Here is a 17252-nt window from a genome sequence, read left to right as displayed (position 1 = left end):
CAGCACTAGCCAAGGTTTGGTCCAGTCAGCACAAGCCAAGGTTTGGTCCAGTCAGCACTAGCCAAGGTTTGGTCCAGTCAGCACTAGCTAAGGTTTGGTCCAGTCAGCACTAGCTAAGGTTTGGTCCAGTCAGCACTAGCCAAGGTTTGGTCCAGTCAGCACTAGCTAAGGTTTGGTCCAGTCAGCACTAGCCAAGGTTTGGTCCAGTCAGCACTAGCTAAGGTTTGGTCCAGTCAGCACTAGCCAAGGTTTGGTCCAGTCAGCACTAGCTAAGGTTTGGTCCAGTCAGCACTTGCCAAGGTTTGGTCCAGTCAGCATATTAATGATGAGTATTTGTTTTTAGGCTTTTCCCAGAATATAAGATGAGAATTCTGGAAAATAATACCACTTCATTTATTCATTTACAAACAAATTACCAGAGTGAATGGAATATTTAAACACACACACAAATATCTGGTAGTAAATGTTTGTTAAATGTTTTTTTCAAACGCTCACTCGCTCAGTTGTAGCAGTAAGAAGAATAGCAGGGGGGGGGGGGTCCGGGGGGGGGGGGGGGGGGGGATCCGGGGGGCTCTTCTACTTTTATGCCCCACCCTATTAAAATATACCAGCCCCTTCTGTTTTTCCCCACACTTTTATTTGCCAAATATAGTATTACTTAAAGGTATTTTTATTGGCTTTTGGCAATTTTGTAGTGTAATACACTAATACAGTATTACTCAATATAAATCTCAAATAATACATTTATTGAAGAACATTCATCATGGATATATACTTAATGGATAATGGAATATAAGTACTTTAGTGGAAACAGCATATAGAGTCACTGACAACGTAACAATTTTACCATACAACATATTTTCACTGAAGAGGTCATCTTACCCATTTTCAGGCCCCTGCCATTTTTTAGGTCTGACTAAATCCCTTAAGAAATCTCCATGAAGAACTGCTGTACGTAGATGCACCATCGATTAGGGGAAAGTTGTGTAAAAAAATATCTTTGAAGAAGGTGAATTGTGCAGTCATGAAATAATAATTGTCATCTAATATTTTTCCTGAATGATTTCATCAATCATCCATGTACCGGTAACTGTGTTACGAATTAGTAGATATTTACATGTATCTACCTTTATAAATGACATTTGCATTTTCTCGTATGTGTCTATAAGTAATATAAGAATATATATTTATAGCCCAGACTAGTAAGCATGGTTAAGGAAGAACAGACAGACAGATGTACAAAGCTGAAATTATTATGATTCTTTGAATACTTGTTTAACCTATTTATGCCTAGTGGACTCTCCCATCCTTCAAAATTGGATCAATAAATTTCCAAATTAGGGATGTCTAGTATATTTATTTCTATATTTAGAATATTTCTTACAGAAATTCCTTTGAGAGACCAGCGCAAACCCTGATGAGACACCGCATCATGCAGCGTCTCATCTGGGTCTACGCTGTTTTTCAAGGCTTTTTTCTAGACGCTAGGCATAAATGGGATAAAGAGAGCAAATAAAAAAATATATTATTTTACAAAAATGAACAATAGCATAGTTACACGTTTATTTACCTTTATTTTCATTACATTTAAATAACATTTGCAAAATTCAAAAAGTTAATAAAAACTGTGAAATGGAATGTTTGAAGTATATGCACTTAATTCACTTCAGCCAGTCTCTGGCAAAACAGGTCCTAATACATGTACATAAAGTATTGCCCCAAATTAATTTGTACAGACAGCACGGACTTATCTAGGACAAGAATGTCTTCCTAGACTAGATTTTGTTTACGAGACATGCTTTAGAGGAAAAAAATCATTTAAGTGGAAAGTGTCGTTTCTGTGTGTGGACTGCACAGGTTGCTCTGGACGATACTTTGGGCACATGGCGCATTAAGACAGGTTTTTCCAGAAAGCCACTCGACTATGAATGTGAAAACAATGTAATAATATCAATTTGACATGACTTGGATTTAAAGTTATTTTTGATGCGCATGCGTACATTGAAACAGAAATATTCAGTATACAGTGACATACTTATATTTCATACAGTCATTTTCTGCGCGTTTGATATTAAATTGAACATGTATTGTGAAAAAGAACAAGCAAATGAAATTAATGACTATGTTTAAGTTAGATTGCTGGGCTGGAAAAATCTGACTAAATCTTACTTGCCAATTGACAACTAAATATAAAAGAACACTTGTGGATATGGTAAATCCATTTGACAGTACCTCACACTATACTTCATGTACATGTATATAACAGTGTGCATTTGATATTGATTAAAATTTTTACTAATAACTTATTGTACAATGCTAGATGTAGAATTATGTTCATTTATTATGCCACGACAGCGCATTTACGTTGGAGACGCTGACATGATATTTGAAAGTGTTATCGGATACCCATCCGATAACAGTTTTAAGCTCCGCCCATCAATATCCGTTTTAAAACTCTGCCCATATTTGGTTTACTCAATGATTTTTTTAGCGTTCCATGTTTTAGCTACAGGTTGCTACTAATTTGCATATTTATTACCGTATTTACATCAATGAATTTAGCGGTTGTTTGTTTTTGTTTGTTTTGTGAATATTTTCTTATTTACTTTAAAATGTGGCATAATAAATAGAATATATGGTTGGTGACTTTTGATATCATGTGATATAAAACTCGTCCGATATGACGTGTGAAAAGGCTCGGCAAGCCTCGCCTTTTCCTACGCCATATCAGACTCGTCTTATATCACATGATATCAAAAGTCACCAACCATATATTCTCTATATACTATCAGTTTATTTTAAAGTTGCTGAATATCAAAAAGGTAAAATAATATGTTACTGTTACAAAATTTTATTTGTTCATGTTTTTATAGCTTTTGTTCTATACAATTTTTATTGACTTTATAGAAGCTTACTGGTATAAAATTAATTGCACAAGCTAACCAGCTGAACATATGAGACGCGTTCTGAGAAAACTGGACTTACTGCATGTGCGTAAAGTGTCATCACAGATTAGCCTGTGCAGTCCGCACAGGCTAATCAGAGACGATACTTTCCGCCAAAACTTGATTTTCGGTAAGGAGGGACTTCCTTGAAACTAAAAATACCATAAAAGCGGAAAGTGTCGTCCCTGATTAGCCTGTGCGGACTGCACAGGCTAATCTGGGACGACACTTTACGCACATGCATTAACCCTAGTTTTCTCAGAACATGACTCATATTTACATCCAAATAGCAGGTTAGATCTCACCATAAATATGTTAACCATTTTGACACTTATATCCAATGCTCCAGCTAGAATTAGAAAAGGGCAGGGGAGGCTATTTCGTCAAAAGGGCACTTTCAACACGCAGTATTTTGTCAAAAGGGCACTTTGGAGCGCACGGGCATATCTGGAATACTCCCTGTTGCATATGAATATTAATGTTATTAATTATTGTTAGAACATAGTATTCCCATTATAATTAAACCATGCAAATTAACTGTCTACAATGAGGAATATTTTAAGCACAATGTAATCAACATTTTTTTTTTTTTTTTAATGAATAAAAGGGCAGAGCGGCATCTCGGAAAGGCAGGAAGGGGCTTCGGAGGGACAGGGCGCCCTTCCAATTTGCCTTACTTGAGCACTGATCTATGTTAATCAATTTTGTACCAGAACAATTGGAGCATCTTAAACAGAGCATAAATGAATAAGCATAATCAAGAAAAAAATTAATGGCGTGAAAAGCATATTTAAATAACATTGAAATCAATCTTTTAATGAATCATTTTAAGGGGAGTATTGCTTTATTAAAGTGTTTGTCCATGGACATGCTGATTAAATAAAAAGTTGTCCAGACCCCAAAATTGACTACTCTGATAACTTGGCCATATGATTTCATCATCTCTGGACTGCTGATGTTGTCAAAACATAAAAGATTGCCTATTGCCAAAAATATAGGGGGACAATCAGAAAGCAGTTTAAGTGGATTTTTCGTCTTTCTTGTTAGTAACAATTACAATGGCAATAATGATGCCCGCTATGACAAGCACTGCAACCAAAATTCCAATGCAGCAGATTTTCTTCCTCCGCGCCTTTTCTTGATACGTCCTAGCCTCGTGAAGCTGTACTCCTGCAGACTCTACTGCAACATTGGTCTCCAAAACGTGCTTCTCAATGGTATCTAGGGTCTCCCCTTGCTCCATGATGAGAGCATTGATCTCTTTGAAAAGAGCATTCACCATGATGACACTGTTCTCAATTTTCTTGATTTCAGCATCTCGTTGTTCAATCTCGCGTAATTCCATTTTCGCTTTCTGCGCCTCCATCAGAAAATCAGCACCGAAAACGGACGTTTGGACCTGACTTGGGTCTACAGCTTCTGATGTACTTGCCTCGCCACCAACTATTTCCACTTTTTTGTGGTGGATTTTCTGCGATTTTTCAATGTAGTCTACTTGTGCCCCACGGAAATCATTCATTGTTCTTGTAACATCCTTGTTTAACCTGTCCAGGTGCGTTTTTACCACGCGTTCATGGTTTGGGTCCAAATACAGATCTTTCACTTCCTGTCTGTAACTATTAATTTCCTTTTGAATCTGTGTTGAAGTGTTGAATACCCTGTCGGACGTTTGATCAAGTCGCTTCACCTCACTTTTGTCTATAAGAGGGTTTGAAACAATATTTCTCTGCAATTTACTCATTTCCTCAACATCGTCTCTCATTTTGCGTATTTTGTTGTCTATGAGTGTAACGCGATCAAGACACTCAGTGAGCTGTTGCTCTGAGCTCAACAGGGGTGTTCCATTTTTCTCCTTTTTGCTCGTCCTCGATTCACCATCTTCGGTGCTTCGGGACTGCAGTTCGGCCAGCCTGTCTCGAACCATCTTTCTGGAAGGAATAGGAATGAGATAACAATTTGAAAAGACAGAAATTTGCAACTTACTGTTTTATCTTTACACAGGCTATTGTTTAAGATGTTACATGTATGTCCATTTGTCTAAATTTAGCAAAAATCACCATGTGCTTGTTACAAAACACAAATTAACTTTAGTTCGTTTTTAGCTCATCTATTTTTTTGAAAAAAATTAGGAGTTATTGTCATCACCTTGGCGTTGGCGTCATGAGCGTCGGCGTCCAGTTAAGTTTTGTGTTTAGGTCCACTTTTCTCATACAGTATCAAAGCTATTGCATTCAAACTTGGTACATTTACTTACTATCATGAGGGGACTGGGCAGGCACAGTTAGATAACTCTGGCGTGCATTTTGACAGATTTATGTGCCCTTTTTATACTTAGAAAATTGAAAATTTGGTTAAGTTTTGTGTTTAGGTTCACTTTATTCCTTAAGTATCAAAGCTATTGCTTTCATACTTGCGACACTTACTAACTATCATAAGGGGACTGTGCAAGCAAAGTTATGTACATGTAACTCTGACTGGCATTTTGACAGAATTATGGCCCCTTTGTACTTAGAAAATTGAAAAATTCCTTAAGTTTTTTGTTTTGGGTCGCTTAATACTCTTAAGTATCATAGCTATTGCTTTCAGACTTGGAACACTCACAAACTTTCATAAGGGGACTGTACGGAACAAGTTGCATAAATCTGGTTGTCATTTTGACGGAATTATGGCCCTTTTTTGACTTTGTAGATTTGAATATATGGATAAATTTTGTGTTTACATCCACTTTACTTCTAAAGTATCAAGGCTATTGCTTTCAAATTTCAAATACTTTCATACTATCATGAGGGTACTGTACCTGGCAAGTTGAATTTTACCTTGACCTTTGAATGATCTTGACTCTCAAGGTCAAATAATTAAATTTTGCAAAAATTGCCATGACTTCGTTATTTATGATCAGATTTGATTGATACTTTGACAAAACAACTCTTACATGACATACTACAATAGATTGCACCCAAACCATCCCCCATGACCCCCCCCCCCCCCGAATCCCCCCCGACATTTTTTTTTTTCATTTTTTTTTAAAGATCATCTTATAAATGACTACACCCTCACACTATACCCCCGACCCCACAATTTTTTTTTGGAAGTATGGTTAAAAACAAAAATATTTAGTTTTATTATTAAACCCCCACAAACCAAGTTTATTATACCCCCACAAATGAAGTTAAGGGGGGTATATAGGAGTGAACTTGTCTGTCGGTCGGTCTGTCTGTCGGTCCGTATTAAGTTCCGCTCTTTAATTCAAGTAGTTTTCATCCGATCTTCACCAAACTGGGTCAGAAGTTGTATCTACATGATGTCTAGGCCAAGTTCCAACATGGGTCTTGTCAGGTCAAAAACTAGGTCAAGGGGTCACTTAGTGCGTTTTAAACATTCAGCATGTTGCCCGCTCTTTAATTCAAGTAGTTTTCATCCGACCTTCACCAAACTTGGTCAGAAGTTGTATCTAGATGATCTTAAGGCCAAGTTCGAACATGGGCCTTGCCGGGTCAAAAACTAGGTCACGGTGTCACTTAGTGTGTTTTAAACCTCACCATGTTGTCCGCTCTCTAATTCAAGTAGTTTTTATCCAATCTTCACCAAAATTGGTCAGAAGTTGTATCTTGATAATGTCTAGGGCAAGTGTGAATATGGGTTATGCCGGGTCAAAAACAAGGTCACGGGGTCACTTAGTGCGTTTTAAACATCAAAATGTTGTCCGCTCTCTAATTCAAGTAGTTTTCATCCAATCTTCACCAAACTTGGTCAGAAGTTGTATCTATGTGATGCCTAGGTCAAGTTTTAATATGGGTCATGCCGGGTCAAAACTAGGTCACGGGGTATCTTAGTGCGTTTAAAACCTCACCATGTTGTCCGCTCTCTAATTCAAGTAGTTTTCATCCAATCCTTACCAAACTTGGTCACAAGTTTTATCTAAATGATCTCTAGGACAAGTTTGAACATGGGCCATTCCAGGCCTAAAACTAGGTCACGGGGTCACTTAGTGCATTTTTCAACATTCAGCATGGTGTCGGCTCTCTAATTCAAGTAGTTTACATCCGATCTTCACCAAACTTGGTCAGAAGTTTTATGGAGATGATCTTAAGGCAAATTTAGAACATGGGCCTTTCTGGGTCAAAAACTAGGTCAAGGGGTCACTTAGTGCGTTTTAAAAATTGAGCATGGTGTCCGCTGTTTTCTGTGAAGACGACATGCAAAATATTATGTGTCAATGCGGCATGTGGGGGTATTCGTCACGTCTGTGACAAAGCTCTAGTTTTATTTTTGAAAAACCATCCAACTATCCCACCCAAGAATCCCCCCCCCCCAAAAAAAAACAAAAATTATTTTATTTTGTTTTTGCATTTTTATTTCTTATTTTTGGAAGATAATGTAATAAATGACCACACCCCCACACTATACACCCCTCTCCACCCCACCCATCCATCTTTTTTGATTGAAGTATTGAGATAGTTCCCTTCACCTTTAAAAAGAAAAATAGATGAGCGGTCTGCACCTGCAAGGCGGTGCTCTTGTTTTTTATTTGAAGCCAGTTATGTCAAAGTGAACATTTGATATAGATGTATTTTTTCTGGAATATACTTATTACTTTGAAGTATTGAACGACAATTCTAACAATACTGTGGCAAACGGTATTGCTTGAGCGGTAAACGCTTTCAACATGTACTACCATAAGATTTTCGGGATACTGTATAATGTGCGTACACAGATTTTTCTCCAAGAAAAAGGACCTCCCATTAAATTTAACACCCAGATGACTTGTGCACGGCCGTTAATCACGGGCGCCACTTCTTTTGCGATGCATAAATGAGCCAGTGCTACTTCCCAGGTGCACTAAGGACAGAATGTTTTGAAATTTCACGTTTAATTATTCAGGGTGATTAGGTTTTACAAAATTTTGCATTTCTTTAAAAATTGTGCAATGTAGTTCAGCTAATATTAATTCATCCACAAACGTACATAAACATACAATCACAACCCATTTGAAAACGAAACATTTCGTTTTATTTTCAACATTAATACTTGAACCCAAATCTATACAGAACATAAACACATTCTCTAGAAAAACAAAGTGTAAATATATATATGTAACCAACTCAGTTAACAAGCCAAAAACCTGAAGAAAGAAGAAACTGTCGGAGACGGGTGATGATTCCCAAAGTTTTTTTTGTCACAATATTGCACTATATATTCAGATAAAAGGAAACGTCTTGAGGGGAATAACTTTGGACAAAATAATACGATGGATGGCAGTGCTCCAGCTAGGATTTGAAAAGGGCAGGGGGGCTTTTTTGTCAAAAGGGCACTTTCGACGCGCAGTATTTTGTGAAAAGGGCACTTTCGACACGCAGTATTTTGTGAAAAGGGCACGTTCGAGCGCGCGGGTGTTTCTGGAATGCTTTCTATTGCATGTTCATTTATATGTTATAAATAATTGTATTATTCCCATTATTATTAAACCATTAAAATATAATGTCTACAATGAGGATTAAACTAATTACAATGTAATAAGAGATTTATGAATTATCATATGTAAAAAAAAAAAAAAAAATTTTTTTTTTTTTTTTTTTGGAGGGGGGGGGGCAGGGCGGAAGTTCGGGGGGGGGGGGGCAGGGCGGAGGTTCGGGAGGGCAGGGCGCGGCGCCCTTCGATTTAGGCCTAGCTGGAGCACTGGATGGTTTAGCAACTTAAAAATTTCAAAGGGCCATAACTCTCTAAATAAATCATCTAACCAGAACCCACTAACAACATGCGCATCTCCTCAAGGTAGTTAAGCTTCCCATAAAGCTTCATTGAATTCCAGTCAGTAGTTGGGGAGAAATAGCCCGGACAAGAATTGCACTATATGTACAGTCAATGGAAAATTTCAAAGGGTCATAACTCGGTGAAAAATCATCTGACTAAAACCCGCTGATAATATGCACATGTCCTCTTGGTAGTAAAGCTTCCCATAAAGTTTCATTGAATTCCGGTCATTAGTTGCTGAGAAATAGCCCGGACAAGAATTGCACTATATGTACAGTTAATGGAAAATTTCAAAGGGCCATAACTCTGTGAAAAATCATCCGACCACTAAAACTCGCTGATAATATGCACATGTAATTTACAAAAAGGCAAAAATCAACGAATATAAAATAGGCTAAAATATTTCGTTTGTTCCTACTAACATCTGCAAAACATTAGGATAGCTCCGGTTTTAATAGTTAACCTTTTTTTATATATTATACTCAAGTTCATTTCCAGTTTTATAGAACCTGTATATTCAATGACAGACATCTGTTTCTTCATTATAATTATGAAGACTTTACTTTTCGAACATGATCGAACACTCAACCTGGAATATGACACAGAAAGTGTATGATTGGCACCAAAAATTAAACTATATACAACATGTACATGTAGCTGAAAATGTGCATTGGGGCCACCTCCTGTCATTAACGCCACCTCCTTGGCAATGGCTCCAACTCTTTTGCAAAAATATCAAATTATATATTTGATCGACAAGATGCCAATGTTTATGTGTATGGAACAACTTATACATGTTAAAGCAATGGTTTGATGTTTGAGATTTTCATTGGGTGGAAATTTGCTTGTTGCAAAGGCAAAATACATTGATTTTCTGTTAAAAACTTCACCATGTCACAACTTATAAAGGTCATTATGTTTCCAAAGAGGTTGTCATTATATTTTTCTGTACATGTGTGCATTTAGAAGTTCTTCTTCTACTTCGTACTTCCTACAGTCAATTGCTGACTATTACAGAAAGGCCTATTATAGGCAGATATGGACACAGTCGAGTCTGTTTCCTGGGAAGAACCAGTACTTGATGTCTATGGAGGAGATCATGAGAAGGCTCCCTGAGTAGGGAGCGAACCCAAGAACTCCCGATCACTAGGCGGACACCTCATCCACTACACCAGCGCGACCTTTATGAAGTCCTTCTTGGCCAGAGGTAGTTCTGGCTTCCATAACTTTAAATGTCGCTTTTTATGATTTTTGACTGGCGCGACTTTACTGTCTGTTTAGGTCTGTCAATACTATATAAACTGTACGCTGAAGTTTCTTTAGTTAGGCCAGAGGCTGCATTATGTGAAAACCTGGTGTGTTTCAGCTTTCCTACCTTATCAACTTACTAAGACTCACAAAAGTTGGTACGAATTGTGAATTACAGCTGCAATTTCCAGTAGTTCTTTCTATCTCTATACAGAATGTTTATAGCAAAACTTAAACTGCATATCATTAATGTATTCTGGTTTTGTTTTATAATTTAACATGTTCATTATCTAAAGAGGTCATGTCCATCTGCTCATTTAATTGAACTTACTGGGTGGGATAGGAAACTGATAGGACAACAGAAACTGATAGGAAAACAAACCAGTTCTCATTAAAAAGACAAAAATCTAGCTATGCATCTGGCTACAATTACAAAATGTGTCACCATTTTAGCGTTGCGTCCGCCTGCATAAATAGCGATATCAATAACAAATTAGCACAATACTTACAGTCTCTTTTAATCTTTCTTCATAATAAATTATCCCAACCCAATGCTAAGATTCACATTTCGTTTGTAAATCTACATATTTATCCGTGTAAACATGCTGTGTGTTTTAACGTGAATCACTAGAATGTGTCATTCATCGGGTCAATACTATTTTTAGCAATATCCGGTCATTTCTAAATTTAGCCCAAGGGCTTCCCATGTTCACCATACCATATCACAGCGGGTCACAATTTACTAAATATTTTGCATGTACATGTATTTTAACATTAATAATAAAAAGTTTTGCCCTTTTTAATAAAAAAAAAAATCATGCGCCAACAACTAAACTTATACTAATAATTATGATAAATACTGATAATAATGATGTTGGTTCTGGTGGTGGTTCTGGTGGTAGTGATGATGATGATGATGGAGGTGGTGGTGGTGGTGGTGGTGGTGGTGGTGGTGGTGGTGATGATGATGATGATGATGATGATGATGATGATGATCCAAAACAAAGACAACATTTTACTGGGGCTAACATTGATCAACATTGATTATAATTAAGAAATAATATTTTTTTATCATGGTTTGTTGTCGAATAACCCACAGTATTAAAGGAGTATAGATGCGTAGGAATAAAATCACGAGTGCGAAAACCATCATAGAAAAATATTATTTAGATTCTAACATGATTATGATTGATTTGGTTCAAGCTTTTGGACGTTAACTATATTTTTCAATACTCCGCCCTTCTTAGTACAAAGTTCACTATTTAGTGACGTCATTGAATTGTACAAACATCACGCCGGGTATGCGGATACTTTGATAACAGATGGCACTTTGATACCAGATAACAACAAAAGCCACGCGTGAGAGTTGAGTTCTTCAGCTTTTTTGCATTTATGTTCTGTTCATTTGGTTTTCAGACACGTAACATTGTTTGGTCGATTAATGGTATAGTACTTCGTATTGCGGAGCAAAAAAGTCGTGAAAAAAAAAACAGTGGATTATAAAAAAGAGATAAAATTTCATTGATAATCGTCATGAATTTGATGATCAGTACGTATTTCAACAAAATAAAAATACTTGGAAATTAATCAAGCACGTGCCAACTAATCGAAATAAAAGATCAATATGTTCATTAATGTTAAAACATGTTTCATTTTAGTTTAATAACGTATTTATGGAGATTCAAATGTTTTAAGAGTCGGATGCCAAATTTTCATGGACACTTCTTTTACCGATCATCTCAAAGACAATGCCACTTCGATTCCAGATAACTCAACACTTTTTACCAGATATAACACACTCTATTTAGTGAATCAGAAATGCAGAATTCGCTGTGGAATACTGCTATAGTAAACAGGCAATAAATAAAAATGTATGTACTGACGTTAATTATATATGCAACGGATCAGGTGGTTATCGTGTGAAATTAAAAATAACTAATAATATATTTGATAGTGATTTTTTATTCAGAAAAGTTTATATTTTGTTATAATATGATTATTTATCATTCAAAATGATGTTTTCACAAATTAATATCATAGCCACACGTTAACCACCTGTGCTTCTTATAAATAGATAGCATTATAAAGGGAGTTTTCCAATCTCTTTTAAATTTTGTGGCTACGCATTAGTATCGTCTTCATGATGCGATTCAAATGAGCACCAATGACAAAGGATTTAATGAGGTGTATTGGCCGCTTTAAGGACCCTTGCTCCCCTTATCTAGAGTCCTGTTATAAGTTCAATTGAACACAGTCGTGTTGATCCACATGATCCGTTGCATTTTCAATTCTCTTAATCTAAATTTACCACTTAAAAACAAGTTTATTATTTAGACAATTATTTTCGGTCGTCACTTGAAATATATTACTTCAGAAATAAGCATGTGAATCTTATTTACAATTTGCACTTATAATATTACTTATATAAATTAATAGTAATAATATTTTTAAATACGAACAACGCCATTGGTTATATTTTACATGTGTATGTAATTACGTTATGCATAGATTCCCAATGTGTCGGGCTTGACAATGCAAATTGATTCGTACTTCAAAATGTTTGGTAAAAATAGCCATAAATATACATAAATGCATTTCAGGTAAAAGATAAAACTCTGTTATCAGAGTGCCCAATTTGTTGAAAGTCTCTGTTATCCGAAGTTCCCTATATAGGGAATCAAAGTATCCGCATCTTCATGAATACCACCTATAAAAACATGCTTTATCTTTTTTTTACATGTCATTGAATACTATCAAAATTTCAGTATTTGAAGCACAGTGATTACTCTACATGCCGGAATATCAAACAATTTCTTGCAATATTTCTAAGTAGTTTTATTTTGTTGAAATGTTTACTGTTCATCCAGTTTATGATGTTTTCCGACCGAATTTTCTATTTTTTGGGGAAAAATCTACCATTCTTCCGTGATGTTTTTCTTTGCAATAGAAAAGGATACACCATTTATAAACTCGACCATGGGCCTTGTCTAAAACACTCATCTTTATGATATAACTTTTAAAAAAACTGATGAACTTACCCTTCGCGCATGGCTTTTGTTGTTATCTGGCATCGAAGTGCCGTCTGTTATCAAAGTATCAGCATACCCAGCGTGAACATATGACGTCGTTTTCATTTATAAATATTTTGCAAATGACGTCACTTTCATTGAGAACAAAAATAGTAGAAACTAAATTACGTCACATTTATTGATGCTACTGAAAAGCTAAAATGTTTTTTTAATTACATTTCCTAACAAATAACATTCTTTGTAGGCGTGGTTATGTCACTTATCACCAAATATACAATTTGTTGGTTCATTATATTTATATACATGCTACATTTATTACATATCTTTTAAAGCCGGTTTTAGCACATGCATTTTACTGGTGGCTATTTAATTATTATAGTTTTTCTACTCATGGCAATTAAATGATTCTTGTTTTTAAGTCGTAGTTATTTAACCATTTTGTCTTCTTTAAGTCCCAGCAATTCAAGCATTATGTTTTCAGTTGTGGATTTTTTTACCATTCTTATATTACCAGCCATTGGTATTTAAACATTTTAGCATTTAAAGTCCTGGTTATTTACCTTTCTTGTACATCCAGTCCTGGCAATTTAAGATTGTATTTCAATTCATTGCTATTTAACCTTTCTTTAAATCATTCTTTTTTTCCAGTTATGGTTATTTAAACGATCTTATTTCCAGAAATGGAGGTGCTTTTGGGTCATTGTGAATGTCTTGTTGCACAGTGTTGCGAAATGAACTTTCACTAGCGACTTTGCAATCGCCTGGAATTTTTGACACGCTACTACGGATTGGCAAAAGTTTGCGGCATAAAATAGGCCATATATTAATTCACAATAATTTCTAAATGTCCACCTGAATTCTTATGAATTTGGAAATGTTATGAAGTATATACTAAATATATTTTTTTTACACATTTAATATAGGATGTTGCAAATGTGTCCTTAAAATACTGTATAACTTGAACAAGACAGTGTATCAGTTGTAACAAATAATTTCCAACTGCCATCTACTAATCTGGTTTGAGATGTAAATATTTACTCACAAAAGCACAAACTATTTAAGAAGAACTAGACCTTATATTTGCTATGTTTATAAGAAGGAAATAATTCATTATAATAATGCGCATCCAACCCACTTTAAATGCATCTGAAGCGATATTTTGCTCAGGCAACACACCATGAAGAAAAGCCAAGTAAAGCAACAGTTGCTGACAAGCAACCTAATATAACACCTAATAGATGATAATGCAAAAGCTTACATAAAACAAGAGCTGTCTCCATAGGATACCATATGCCCCTTAAAAACGCTTTGATAGAAGTAATGAGCAGATTTCGAAACCTAAACGAGGATCCTTAGTTCAAGGTCAAGGGGGTCAAAATTTGTGTGCTTACATTGTATATGGAAAGGCCTTGCCCATATATACATGCATACCAAATATGAAGGTTACATCTGAAGGGACATAGAAGTTATGAGCATTTTTCCAAACCTAAATGCAGATTTCGAAACCTAAACGTTGACCCGAAGTTCAAGGTCAATATCAAAGGGGTCAAAATTTGTGTGCGTATGGAAAGGCCTTGTCATTATACACATGTATACCAAGTATGAAGGTTACATCTGATGTGACATGAGCATATTTCGAAACCTAAATGCAAAGTGTGATGGAAAGACAGATGGACAGACGTCAGGACGGACAAACGTCCGAACGGACAGACGGACGGTGCGATCACTATATGCCCTCCTTCCGGGCATAAAATTATGAGAATTTGAATCACAATTATTATCATTCCTACCAAAACTACGATCATCACGCATTTCGAGAGCTCAAGCGCCTTTGAACGTGCACTCTTGCATGAAAAGGGCACTATATAAATCCAGTATAATAATCACAATTTAGCATTCTTGTCATTTCTTTTGCTCTTAAATTATGTGAGCCCATTAACAATTCATTGCTATGCATTTAACACTGATTGTGCTGTGAACATGTTTACCGTGCCCAAAAATAGAAATTAAGGCAGTCATGTTTACCATGCCCAAAAATAGAAATCAAGGCAGTCATTCAATCTGACTACTCTGACCAACTAAAATCAAGGCTTTTTCCCGCCATCTTTTAGGCCCCTTATTTTGTGAAGAAAAAATGAGTTGCAAACTGTTCAAATAGTGAAAAAAATAGTGGTGAACTGTTCAAAATTATGAACAAATAAGTCACAAAGTTCTTTAAATTGTGCAAATATGAGTCGCTAACTTCTCAAATGTGTGAAAAACTGCCATTTTTTAAAAAGGTAAGAAAGGCCCTAAAAATAAGTTTTTATAATTTGAGTCAACAGATAACTGTTTAAAACAATAAATTGTTGAAATTTACACTGATAGTTTGTTTGCATTCGTTATCCTGAAATTATATTTTATAAAATGGAAGTTTTAAAAATCTGTTAAACGATATGTTGAATAACAATATGTTTGGGTCATATAATCAACAAAGATGTTTTTTAAAACATTTATTGCAGTTCAATTTAAACAAGCATGGAAATAAATATCTATAGATACATAATGTACAACAAACATTACAAAAAATAAACAAACTTAATTAATGTATAATTACAAGAACCAAAATTTATATTTACCAGTACAATATGAATCTCACATCTCAAATGAGTACGTTAACTCCAACATGGATTTCTTAAATTATTAAACATTTTTTTCTTTTTCATATTATTAAACATGTAAAAACAAGAGATGTGTTCGTCAGAAACACAATGCACTCTATTGCGCCTCTTTGAAATAAAATTTCAATATATCATTTGGCAGGTTTAGAAATTATCTCCCTTTTATAGGTTATTACTTCCCTTGGATTGTATTTTTTGACTTTTGACCTTGTAGGATGATCTTGACCTTAAAATTTGTTTTTTATTATATCCTTTAAAAAAATATTACTTCCCTTGTGAAATAGATCTGTACCTGCCAAATGATATAAAATAGAAATTACTTCCCTTAGATTTAGTTTTTTGACCTTTGACCTTGAAGAATGACCTTGACCTTCACCATTCACCACTCAAAATGTGCAGCTTCATGAGATACACATGCATGCCATATATCAAGTTGCTATATTCAATATTGCAAAAGTTATGCCAATGTTAAAGTTTTCAGACGGACACACAGACAGACAGACAGACAGAGGGACTGACAGTTCAACTGCTATATGCCACCCTACCGGGCGCATAAAAAAAGATAATCAGAAATAGGCATTTGAAAACAACAGACAAATAAAAATGTGCACAGGAGATTGTCAGTTTCTCAAATATACATGAGAAACAGATAAACAAAACCTAAATTTTCAGATCTAATAAATGATGTGCCTTACTAGAAGTTAGAAAAAAGTACATAAATAATCTCAGCTATATTGGTCCATTTTGCTCCGATATGTGAACACAATACTGGCTTATATTAATAAAATACCAAATTTAAGAGTCATGTTTCCAATAGAAGTTAGAGATTTTAGGCGTGAACAACATTGAACAATTGTTTATCCGTTCTTATGTGGATGATTTTCTCTTTTTCCCCCACAATTTTTCACTCTTCATCATATTTTTTAAAATTAATATCAAAGTTAAGCAATTAATGTTGATGTTATATAATACACTTCATGCATTTAATGCCAAAAACACCTTAGATTTATCTGGTCCCGTATTCACCAACCCATTCTTAGACTTTTAAAGTCTAAGAATAAAGAATATTCTTAAAATTGGAATTTTCAAGGATTGCTTTAAAGCCACACACTTTGCCTCCGACCTTGAAATGAAATGCATGTTAATCAATACATATAGATGCAATTTGAAAGTGTGCAAAATTGTCATTAAATCTATAGCCTAGTTAGCAAGTAATTTATTATTTTTCTAACGGTACCGCTTTTAAAAGTGAAAGTAGGATTTCTATATGTCCATTTCGACAAAGGCGATTGTTTTTAAGTTTTAAAGCACAAAAAAGACGGATTTCTACCTTGTAACCACCAGATATACATGTATTCTATTTGGCATAGATAAAATGAAATGCATGTTTATCAATATAGATATGCATATAGATGCAATTTAAAAGTGTGCACAATTGTCATTAAATCTATAGCCTAGTTAGCAAGTAATTAATTATTTTTCAAACGGTACAGAAAGTAGGATTTTTAGACGAATACGTCCATTTTGACAAACTCGATTATTTTTCAGTTTTAATGCGCAAAAAAGGCTGATTTCTACCATGTAACCACCAGATATATTCTAATTGGCATAGATAAAAT

At 35.2% G+C, this 17252-nt stretch overlaps 1 protein-coding gene across 1 annotated transcript; it reads right to left on the bottom strand.

The window, feature by feature from the left end:
* Positions 1–1549: 1549 nt before the first annotated feature.
* Positions 1550–10589, bottom strand: LOC127873939 (syntaxin-1A homolog). Its single transcript, XM_052418045.1, has 2 exons — positions 10454–10589; positions 1550–4873 (listed from the first exon to the last, which is right to left on the bottom strand). Exon 2 carries the CDS (start codon positions 4867–4869, stop codon positions 3964–3966), a length of 906 nt encoding a protein of 301 aa, XP_052274005.1. The 5' UTR covers positions 4870–4873; positions 10454–10589; the 3' UTR covers positions 1550–3963.
* Between the last annotated feature and the right edge of the window lie 6663 nt (positions 10590–17252).

The sequence above is a fragment of the Dreissena polymorpha genome, chromosome 3 (genome assembly GCF_020536995.1).
Source record: "Dreissena polymorpha isolate Duluth1 chromosome 3, UMN_Dpol_1.0, whole genome shotgun sequence".
In the NCBI taxonomy this organism is placed as follows: Eukaryota; Metazoa; Mollusca; class Bivalvia; order Myida; family Dreissenidae; genus Dreissena; species Dreissena polymorpha.
Note: the sequence above shows the minus strand (reverse complement) of the source record. Positions and strands in the feature narration are given on the sequence as shown.